The sequence below is a fragment of the Cyprinodon tularosa genome, unplaced genomic scaffold, assembly GCF_016077235.1.
Source record: "Cyprinodon tularosa strain WSP-4 unplaced genomic scaffold, ASM1607723v1 ctg35, whole genome shotgun sequence".
NCBI lineage: Eukaryota > Metazoa > Chordata > Actinopteri > Cyprinodontiformes > Cyprinodontidae > Cyprinodon > Cyprinodon tularosa.
The window spans coordinates 1275249-1287268 of NW_024039063.1; the positions used below are offsets into that span (position 1 = coordinate 1275249).

Here is a 12020-nt window from a genome sequence, read left to right on the forward strand (position 1 = left end):
GGCAGATGAGCTCTGAGCCAGCTCCTATGTCAGAGGATGAAGAGAGCACATCCAGCCAGTCACAGTCAGAGAAACAGGACTACACTGGAAAAAAAGGCCTATCTCCAACATCTATAAACAAAGGTATTGATGGCAGCAGCACAGCTGATATTTCTCTCCAGGATGTTGTCACAGGCAAACAGGAACAGATGAGGCGAAGCTACTATGAGAAAAGGCAGAGAGAGCATAACGTTAGAGATTGAACTAATCTATTCTGCAGAGTAGGAGAATAGAGATAGAATGAAGCAGAATGATGAAATAGGGGTCCCTATGTCCTCCAGAAGTCTGAGCCTATAGCAGCATAACTTTAGTGAGTGTCTGCCTCACGGACTAAAACTGGTAGTTGGTTCCACAGGAGATGAGCCTGATAGCTCAAAGATCTGCCGCCCATTCTACTTTTAGAAATTCTAGGAACCACTAGTAAACCTGCAGATTAGTATAATAGTATAATAATATTATAATTTATGACATCAATAAATTGTTTAGATGATTAATTTTTTCGTCTCTCTAGATTTACAATTACAGCTTAAAAGACCACATAACATGTCATTGATTTAAAGCAATCCTATTTTAAATAAGCTTTGCAATAATTAATGATTTTCTTTGCCTAGGAGTTGTAAATAAATATTTGGATTAATCGATAAAAAAAAAGATTATTTAAATATATGTAACAAAGGGGCAAAATCTAAAATACAAGTCTACCAAAAAAATTAATGAAATCAGCCTCTCTAAATGATATAACGTGTGTTAGATGGTTTTCTTTTGGTGACTATACATAGCTTTATTTCCTACCTCATATTTCCAATGTACAATATGACTTCTTGCTTTGGTCTAATTTGTTAAGGTATGTTTTTTCTTAACTAATTTCAAATAGATATAAACCCGAGCCGTGCCTTTAAGTCTTACCTCAGGACAAAGCTGATCAAATACGCTTCATTGACGTCCCGCAGTCGTATTGGGTACCACCCCGATCACGTCACGATACCCGGAAGTCAGGCGTTTTGGGATGTGAAGAAAATGCTGGGGGATCTGTTAATATTTGGGTAATTTATGAATATAATTTCTTCTTTTTTATCGGCAGAAAATGTGTTGCCTACCAGTTTGTTATGAGAATGTAGCAGTTTATTGCTGCTTTTGGAGAATATCGATCAATCCTGTGAAACGTTGCTGCCAACTCAGCAGCTAGCAACATCATTAGCTCTCTAGTGGACATTTCCTCACAGTGAACATTTGTGAATCTCTGTTGTCTTTAGGACGCTGCTGGTGAACGCAGGGGCAGTGCTGAATTTCAAGCTGTAAGTACAGGTGCCTCTTTAACTGTAAAAATGATAAAGAAGAAGTTAAATGGATGCAATAGTCAGGTAAAGGCTAGTAGCTGATGGAGTGTTTGTTTTCTGTTAGAAAAAGGAAGGAGGCTCATGGGTTTGGAGATGAGTCTGGAGCTCCGACAACAGGTCTGTATTTATGTGTAGGAGAAAGTAAAGAAAGATGTTTGATATGCAGCATAAGCAGAGGAATGTTGGAAAATACATAGCACTACAGGTTAGCTACAAAAGTATTTTAAAGTTTATGTATTTAGTAAGTAAAATTGAAGTGGGTAGAGTACCCAGAAATTTTACTGAAGTAAGAATAGCACTATTTCATCTTATTTCTATTTAAGTGTAAAAAGAAGAAATTTATGAAATCACTGAAGAAAGAGTAACAAGTATTTGGTAACAAAGGTTACTAAAGTACTGAGTAACTCATCAGAACTTTTCATATTTAAGATTATGTAATAACGGCAGAAAATAGTAAAGTTATGAGGAAATTTCTTGTATGTTACAGACTATAATAAACTAATGATTAATACATTTAAAATATAGAAAATCCAGGCAGAAGAAGCAATTTTCTAAACTAATTTTGTTTTTAATGTAAAGCTTTTACTGGTGAGTTAATTTCCTGAATAACCTTTTTTTTGGGATAACTTCCGTTCACTTGTTTATCTGGATATTTTTCTATCCCTCCTGTCTGCTAACAGGTGACAACATCAGAGAGTTCCTTCTCAGCCTGCGATACTTCAGGATCTTTATCGCTTTCTGGAACATCTTCATGATGTTTTGCATGATCGTGTAAGTCACCCTCTGTTTGTCTGTGCACACAAAAAAATGGTGACATGCAACTCAAGATATTTACCCTAAGAAATAATCAAATGTTATCTTATTTTAAACCTTTATGATACTTCATTTTTGTATCCTTTAAATGTCATGCTATATGCCTATACATAATGGACCATAAACATTTTGATTTGATTAAAAAATTATTTAACCAAATGTTCATCCTGATAGTGTTAAAATAATCCTCCATACGCCTAAATGGAATACCAGCAAAAGGCACAATGAGCAGAAATAAAGAAACATGATGCCACTAGCGGCACCGCAGAATTACCAGAAAGCCAGATTGTTTGATATGAACATCTAGTGAATATTTCTTGTGTTTGACCTGGTTTGAACTTTTCTACTGTTTAAAGACAGCATTTGAAATCTTTGTAAGATTCAAATTTTCTAACCAAGCAAATGTTGTTGTTTTTTTTTGCAGACTCTTTGGATCATGATCAGCGTTTTCCGAGAAAGATGTTTCAAACATCTTCGTAACTGGACACTTCTTCCCCTCTGACCTTTTTATTTACAAAAATGTTATATGCTTATATCATCCAAATTGTCCCCGTGTGTCATGCCGAATCGATTATCCTGAGTCATGTTTATTTTCTTTAAAATGATGTACCAATTTTCTTTTTAGCCCCAGCTAACCCCCTCTGTTACCGTTTTATTTTTAAGCAAAATGTTCCTTGTTCTTGGTTCTCAATTCAGATAGAAAATCAATAACCATAAAAAATATCAGCACTTCATATGTAAAATGCTGTATATACGCCATATTGTAAAGGCCCTCATTCCTAATTAAAATAATATTTTCCAGTTTACAGATGTTGTTTGACTTATTAGCTGCATCATAAAGTAAAGCTACCAACGAATTAAAACATTTGATTTTCCAATATTCCTTTTGCCTATGAGGGCGAAGTTTGTTGTTTATTTCTGCTATTTCATTAAATGCTGTAAAGAATGTAAAGTATGACCCACATAGCTTTTAGTTTATTCCCCATCTCTTTTACTATGAAGGGATAAATGCACATCTCCTGTCATTCTCTGTAGCACAATGTTTGGATTTAAAAGTGTTATTTATAATCAAAAGCAACAAAAGCATATTTGCATTCTTAAAGATTAAACATCGCATGTGAGATCACAAAACTGCTTTTTAAGAGGAGTATGCTATGATGAAACTTAAGTTCTTGTCAAAAATTGTTTGGTAAATGTGACATTTTGAATCTGCAACAATAAAAAAATATTTTTAATCTTTTTTAATTTGATAAATGAACAAATGATACACAGATTCTTTAGGTCTTACAGCATTGATATATTACCTTCAAGGATCCTCTTTGCTAAATCTAATTTTTCTGATTCACTAAATATGCATTGTTGAGTATTTTCTTAAAATATTCCTTTATGTTTAGTTGTTATTCCTTGAATTGTTTTATCCAAAAATTACAAGTACTTGGAGATTTCAGAATGCTAAGCAAAGTGTTGCCACTAGGTGGCATAGTATTTTAAGCAATTTAATGAGTTATTCTGGTTCATTAGTATTATCTTATGGGCCTTTAATATGGAAAGATTTCCCCTTCTAGAACTGAAACAGGATCCTTGTTAATGCAGAACTCAACTAGTAAGAAACAGAAGTAGTACTTCTCCTGGATATACCTTAGGCTTTTACACGTTTCTCATCCTGTGCCGACCATTTTTGCTGGTTAAGAGGAATCTTCAACTTTTAGCCAGGCGGTCTTTTTGGATCTCAGTGGCTTATATACAGGTTTAGCTTTTGATTTGTTTTTAAAAATTCATAATTTGTCATTTTCAACAAAGTATTTGAGTTTTCAACTAGACTTAGTGATTGAAATCATTGTCATAACAAATTCAAAAAATGACATTTCTATGGTTGGTAAGAAAAACAGGCTAAAAATATTAACCAAATTATTAAAGGGATTTGCATTTAGTATAGGCTACTCATTCAAAAGTACAGGTGCTGGTCATAAAATTAGAATATCATGAAAAAGTAGATTGATTTCAGTAATTCCATTTAAAAAGTGAAACTTGTATATTATATTCATACATTACATACAAACTCATATATTTCAGATGTTTATTTTGTTTAATTTTGATGATTACAAATGACAACAAATGAAAATCTCAAATTCATCATATCAGAAAATTAGAATATTGTGAAAAGGTTCAAAATTGATGGCCCCTGGTGTCACACTCTAATCAGCTAATTAACTCAAACCACCTGCAAAAGCCTTTAAATGGTCTTTCAGTCTAGTTCTATAGGCTACACAATCATGGGGAAGACTGCTGACTTGACAGTTGTCCAAAAGACGACCATCGACACCTTGCACAAGGAGGGCAAGACACAAAAGGTCATCGCTAAAGAGGCTGGCTGTTCACAGAGCTCAGTGTCCAAGCACATTAATAGAGAGGCGAAGGGAAGGAAAAGATGTGGTCGAAAAAAGTGTACAAGCAAGAGAGATAACCGCACCCTGGAGAGGATTGTGAAACAAAACCCATTCAAAAATGTGGGGGAGATTCACAAAGAGTGGACTGCAGCTGGAGTGAGTGCTTCAAGAACCACCACACACAGACGTATGAAAGACATGGGTTTCTGCTGTCGCATTCCTTGTGTCAAGCCACTCTTGAACCACAGACAGCGTCAGAAGCGTCTTGCCTGGGCTAAAGAGAAACAGGACTGGACTGCTGGTGAGTGGTCCAAAGTCATGTTCTCTGATGAAAGTAAATTTTGCATTTCCTTTGGAAATCAAGGTCCCAGAGTCTGGAGGAAAAGAAGAGAGGCACTTCATCCACGTTGCTTGAAGTCCAGTGTAAAGTTTCCACAGTCAGTGATGGTTTGGGGTGCCATGTCATCTGCTGGTGTTGGTCCATTGTGTTTTCTGAGGTCCAGGGTCAACGCAGCCACATACCAGGAAGTTTTAGAGCACTTCATGCTTCCTGCAGCTGACCAACTTTTTGGAGATGCAGATTTCATTTTCCAACAGGACTTGGCACCTGCACACAGTGCCAAAGCTACCAGTACCTGGTTGAAGGACCATGGTATCCCTGTTCTTAATTGGCCAGCAAACTCTCCTGACCTTAACCCCATAGAAAATCTATGGGGTATTGTGAAGAAGAAGATGCAATACACCAGACCCAACAATTCAGAAGAGCTAAAAGCCACTATTAGAGCAACCTGGGCTATCATAACACCTGAGCAGTGCCACAGACTGATCGACTCCATGCCACGCCGCATTGCTGCAGTAATACAGGCCAAAGGAGGCCCAACTAAATACTGAGTGCTGTACATGCTCATACTTTTCATGTTCATACTTTTCAGTTGGCCAACATTTCTATAAATCCTTTGTTTTTATTGGTCTTCAGTAATATTCTAATTTTCTGATATGATGAATTTGAGATTTTCATTTGTTGTCATTTGTAATCATCAAAATTAAACAAAATAAACATCTGAAATATATGAGTTTGTATGTAATGTATGAATATAATATACAAGTTTCACTTTTTAAATGGAATTACTGAAATCAATCTACTTTTTCATGATATTCTAATTTTATGACCAGCACCTGTATGTGAGTTGCAGATTTTAGAGTTCGACTTTCCAAACGCCAAAGTAGCACTGAAATGTTTCTCTACAACTCTAAAAATTTGGAAGCAAATTTAGCACCACCGTGTTTAATGAAGTTCTAGAATTATTCATCCCTTGTTTATCCTTACATGGGAGCTGGGGAATTGGTATTCCTCCTGCAAGGTTTTTCCAATAAAAAAAAAGAAAATCAAGCATTTTGAGTTTAGAAAAGTACAGATGTTTTTAATCATAATGTATAGGAAGTAGAACCTGCAATCATTACACAGCAGTATTAAATAACCTTGTGACTTAATCACCAAATCACTTGCATTGGGCTTTAAACACAGAACCCTAATAGAAGGTTCATTTTAAATATCTATTTTCTTACTGGAGGAAGTTCTGATCCTCACTTAACCTGCAGTGCTACCCCGTCTAGCTGTTTAACATTCCTCTGCAGTTAGAAACATTGTTTTAGTGAAATTAGACCTAACAGGCTGCTCTGCTGCAACATTTGAGATTTTTTCAGGTCCTTAAAAATACATGTATTACTCATGCTTTCTGAATCTCTGTTCTGGAAATAGCTATATTATCATTTAGCAAGTAGATTTTAGATGCAATCAGTGTTGTCAACCCCCCCCCCCCAACACCACCATTATTATTGTTGTTACAGACCTCTGCTCCAATCTGATATGTTAAGCACTTAAAACAACCACAGCTGACCAAAGTGCTGTACAGAAAAAAAAAAAACCAAACATAAAACTGAACAGATAAAAACTGTACTGCCGGGAGTGTTGGCCAGGGCATTGCGCTTGGAATGCAGAGGTCCTGAGTGCAAGCCCCACTACAGCAGACTGCCACGCTTGGTCCTGAGCTAAGACCCTTTACCCCACACTGCTCCCCAAGGGGATGGGTTAAATGCAGAGTATATTTCATTGCTCTGTACTTGTGACAGTGTAATAACAATAAAAAGCTGGTGGAATAAAAACAGCTAAAACATTGGTAACAATAACATCCAAAAATCTATCAAATCAATAGAAGTGGGTAAAAGATAAAAGGAATAAAAGAAAAAAATAAAATAAAGCCCACTGTCTTGCGAGGTGCTAAAGAGACATTGTGGGTTTTGACAAGAGATTCAAAAACAGAGAAGAGGCCTGCCTGAGGTCTGTTTGATGTGCTTAAGCTGGTCATTTCAGAGCTTTGAAGCTTTAGTTTTAGGCTCTCTCAGAAGCAGCTGAACTAAGACAGCATGTAGGTCTATAAGGATGTAGAAGCTCAGAGAGGTACACTGGGCAAGCCCACTCAAGGATTTAAAAGCAAATACATTTTTTAAATTAATTTTAAAATGTATGGGCAGCATGTCATACTTGCATGTGTCATTTAAAAGGCGTGCTGCAGCATTCAAACCATCTGAAGGTGGGAGATGAAAGAATTGGCATTATTTTGGCCAGCTGCCTCAAATTATAAAAAAAAAAAAAACTTGCATTAACAATTGTCCCTGATCGGGCTACCAAACTTCAGATCTGCATCCACTTTTACCCCTAGGTTAGTGATGACTGGTTTGATATCCTGTATCATAGAGCCTAGATTTATTCCAGTGGTGTCACCAAAAAAACATCACTTCAGTCTTTCTTTCATTAGAATTTTAAAAGATCTGAGACATCTGGGCCTTTATGTCATCAGGACACTTGATTAAGGCAGTGATAGAGTGGGCATCTGTTATGACTGTTATCTGCATATGGTTAAAAAAATCCCATTCTTTTTAAGTATGGTTCCTAGCAGAAGCAAATAGAGAACAGGAAGGGCCCAGAACCGAGCCCTGGGGAATCCCAGCTGAGAGAGAGGGTTTTTGAAAAAACATTCATAGTTTCGTAATAATCTCGTCATTGTACCTATAGCACTTCATTCTTTTTTGTCAAATTCAAACACATACACTTTTCAAACAGGAACAGTATTACTTTTATTTTAAATTATCTTCAATGCCAAAAAAAAGCAACAGAAATAGTGTATTCAATTTGTATACAAGCATTTTCACAAACAGTGCAATAAACAATTCATAATTCTCAGTGTGTGTGAGACTGTATGTGTGTGTTGGTGTTGCAAGTATGAGAAAATATACCTGATGTCCTGTGAATGGAAGAAGACGAAACCATCAACAGATGTTGGTTATAGTTTATTAATTCAAGATGGTTTAGTCATGTAACTGTAGTTGAGTTGTTTTTATTGTGAATTTTAATTAGTTTGACAGACATCACTTTAACTAGTTTGACTTTACAACACAGCTTTTTATATGACAGATGAAAAGAAAATCTGTCCTTTTCTGTTCAGCAAAGTAAAAAAAAAAAAAAATGTACAAAACACGACAATTTTCCAAACAGACTATTTGTACTTAGAGGGATCTCTGCTATTGTTGATTGTATTCTAGTTTGAAAAACTTTAGGCTTTAGTTTGTTTCCTGGATAGTTTACCCCCACATGTTCAGGTGCATAATTAGTTTGTGTCGTTGTCATAAACATCTAAAAAAGAAAAAAGAAAACAAATTAACAGCATGAATAAACCTTTTAATCTTGGTGTACATAGTAGGTATGGAAAGTATTCAGACACATTTATGTTTTGCACTCTGTTTCATTGCAGAGATTTCTGTCAGGTTGGATCACTGATCTCTATTTATTCACTGGATTGCTGATAGGCCGTTGGTAGAACACAGTGATGTGAAGTCACCAGCCGCCATATTGGTACTCCCTAGTTAGACCGGTCTGAATGTAAACAATATGTGCGCTACAGCATCAAACAAGCATCATAGCATCAGTAGATGACTGTAATTTAGGATTAAAAATAGGCACATCAAATTGCATATTTAGTATGGAGTCCATGAAGTCTATAAATCATATAATATAACATAATATACAAATACAACACAACAAAAATAGGGTCTTATTGGAGCACAGTAATACTATACTTAGATATTAAGAATATTACACACACTATCTGATGAACAAAAAGTGGTAAATTGGTGATGTAAATGTAATATAAATGTATTGATTACATTACATTACAGAAATTTTTATTGCGCAACTCTGTGAAAGTGGGGAGTACCAAGATGGCAGCACTGACTTCGGTTTTTTCGACCTATCAGCAATCCAGTGAATAAATAGAGATCAGTGGGTTGGATGGTGAAGGATGGCGTACTTATTGTCAGTTCTCACAAGAGATGGAAACAACATAAACACAATTTTTTTTGGGACCTCATGTTCATGAGCTGTAAGGTATAGACAGGTGTTTGCCTCTCCTAATCAAATCCAATCAGTTTGATTAAACACAGCTAGACTCCAATGAAGGATCAAAAGAAATAGACGGCATGTGAGTTAAATATGAGCGTCACAGTAAAGGGTCTAAATACTTATGACCATGTGATATTTTACTTTTTCATTTTTAATAAATTGTCATATTTTTTCAGGAAGGATATGGTTCTAACTGTACATTTAGGAGGTATTAAATAAACTTTTTTGTTTAGCAAATGGCTGCTATGAAACCAAGAATACAAATATTAAAGAGGTTGGAAAACTCTGTTCCCTCTGTACATTTAAAAGCAAATCTGATGAATATTAGAATATATTTAGCTTACCATCATTGTAGTCCACATCATCATAAATGTCTCCTTCCCTAAAGATAAATAGTTATTTAGTAAAGTACAACATTGGCTGAAATCCTTGGATCATGTAACTAGATATATAATTATCTATGGTAGAATTAGGCATAGTGAAATGAAAGAATGATCTTAACATATTGTCTGGATATATCTCTGCATACAAATCCATTATTTCAAATAATGATTGAAAAAAATTATGAAAATAAACCAAATAAAAATCCAATAATGCTGAATAGACACTGAGTCTCAAACTGAGACAGATTTACTTACATCGGGAGAAGAAGAGATTTTGAGATGTATCCATCTGCAAAAAGAGATACAAAACATTAACTTATTATACAGAACCATATTCATCCTAAACACTACTGCAGAGATTATTCTTCTGCTTCTTTACTTCCTAATTTTACCCTCCCAGTAATTAAAAACATGGAACATTAATTATTATTAATATTAGTCTAAAAATGTTTCTTTTTTTGTTATAAACATTCAGGTATCCAGATATATTAACTCCATGAAAACACGTTATTTTAAGGTCAGATGGGAGTACTGTACCTGATACAGGGTAGGTGGGTTAAAATAAACGTCTTTTGATCTCTAGGATTTACACTACACTGAGATATTTTTTTTTTGAGTGATGGAGGATGAAAGCTGTTTTTTTTTTACTGCAACTCCTTAAACCCACTGCGTCTTGTATAAAACGATAGCAATATCAGAAGACGTCAGCCAGGATATGGCGGTGGATCCCCTCAGGTCTGCTTCCTCCTTACGTATAATTTCCAGAAGCTTTAAGGTTTCCAATGAATCTGTTCAACCCTCATTAAGATTAACTACAATGTAAATGTCCCCCATGGGTCACATGTACAAGAGAAGATTATATAGAGCCGAATAACTCCTGTATTAGCATAGGATGAGAGCCCATTCAGAGAGGAAGAGGTCATAATTCAAAAAAGAAACAAAAAGAAAAGAAAGAAAAATGCAGATTACAGCTTTGATATGCACTCAGGTCTAAAACATTTGAAAATATAGTGTTTAGCCTCAATGATTAGATGAGACCTGCATGTCTCCTAACAATATTCCCTGTGAAATGGTAACCACAATAAGCCTGGGGGAATAAGTTCCCTGGTGCAATTCATGTTACATATACACTCACCGGCCACTTTATTAGGTACACCTGTCCAACTGCTCGTTAACACTTAATTTCTAAGCAGCCAATCACATGGCGGCAACTCAGTGCATTTAGGCATGTAGACATGGTCAAGACAATCTCCTGCAGTTCAAAGCGAGCATCAGTATGGGGAAGAAAGGTGATTTGAGTGACTTTGAACGTGGCATGATTGTTGGTGCCAGAAGGGCTGGTCTGAGTATTTCAGAAACTGCTGATCTACTGGGATTTTCACGCACAACCATCTCTAAGGTTTACAGAGAATGGTCCGAAAAAGAAAAAACATCCAGTGAGCGGCAGTTCTGTGGGCGGAAATGCCTTGTTGATGCCAGAGGTCAGAGGAGAATGGCCAGACTGGTTGGAGCTGATAGAAGGGCAACAGTGACTCAAATAACCACCCGTTACAACCAAGGTGGGCAGAAGAGCATCTCTGAACACACAGTACGTCGAACTTTGAGGCAGATGGGCTACAGCAGCAGAAGACCACACCGGGTGCCACTCCTTTCAGCTAAGAACAGGAAACTGAGGCTACAATTTGCACAAGCTCATCGAAATTGGACAATAGAAGATTGGAAAAACGTTGCCTGGTCTGATGAGTCTGGATTTCTGCTGCGACATTCGGATGGTAGGGTCAGAATTTGGCGTCTACAACATGAAAGCATGGATCCATCCTGCCTTGTATCAACGGTTCAGGCTGGTGGTGGTGGTGTCATGGTGTGGGGAATATTTTCTTGGCACTCTTTGGGCCCCTTGGTACCAATTGAGCATCGTTGCAACGCCACAGCCTACCTGAGTATTGTTGCTGACCATGTCCATCCCTTTATGACCACAATATACCCAACTTCTGATGGCTGCTTTCAGCAGGATGATGCGCCATGTCATAAAGCTGGAATCATCTCAGACTGGTTTCTTGAACATGACAATGAGTTCACTGTACTCAAATGGCCTCCACAGTCACCAGATCTCAATCCAATAGAGCATCTTTGGGATGTGGTGGAAAGGGAGATTCGCATCATGGATGTGCAGCCGACAAATCTGCGGCAACTGTGTGATGCCATCATGTCAATATGGACCAAACTCCCTGAGGAATGCTTCCAGCACCTTGTTGAATCTATGCCACCAAGAATTGAGGCAGTTCTGAAGACAAAAGGGGGTCCAACCCGTTACTAGCATGGGGTACCTAATAAAGTGGCCGGTGAGTGTATATTATCATGAACAAAAAGAACTCTGTAGAATCCAATTAAATGATGAGCAGACAGTGAAAGTTTTGGCCTAAATGACCTTAAGTTTACAGGTCATTTAGTTACTAAGTGGTTTAAGGATAGCAAAGTCAGGGTTTGCATGAGTCATCAAAAAGCTGTGAGCTCAGGTCTGACCTATTTGACCAAAGACTCTGTTGCTGGGTAGACAAGACACAGAAAATCAGTTTAATTTCGCAATAAATCCAGCACTGTTATG

At 36.7% G+C, this 12020-nt stretch overlaps 2 protein-coding genes across 2 annotated transcripts in view; one reads left to right on the top strand and one right to left on the bottom strand.

Moving 5' to 3' along the window:
- Positions 1-944: 944 nt before the first annotated feature.
- On the top strand, positions 945-2676 carry smim7 (small integral membrane protein 7). The gene is made up of 5 exons (XM_038295059.1): positions 945-1082; positions 1293-1334; positions 1441-1493; positions 2057-2147; positions 2614-2676. The coding sequence occupies exons 1-5, from the start codon at positions 1057-1059 to the stop codon at positions 2627-2629; spliced, it is 228 nt and encodes a 75-aa protein (XP_038150987.1). The 5' UTR covers positions 945-1056; the 3' UTR covers positions 2630-2676.
- A 5010-nt stretch (positions 2677-7686) lies between these two features.
- si:ch73-40i7.2 (FYN-binding protein 1) overlaps positions 7687-12020 on the bottom strand; it is a 33485-nt gene continuing 29151 nt past the window's right edge. The window contains exons 14-16 of the mRNA XM_038295002.1: positions 9671-9704; positions 9377-9414; positions 7687-8267 (exon numbers count right to left, since the gene is read on the bottom strand). Of these exons, the coding sequence (XP_038150930.1) occupies positions 8242-8267; positions 9377-9414; positions 9671-9704 (98 nt within the window). The 3' untranslated portion in view covers positions 7687-8241. The remainder of the gene's footprint in view (positions 8268-9376; positions 9415-9670; positions 9705-12020) is intronic.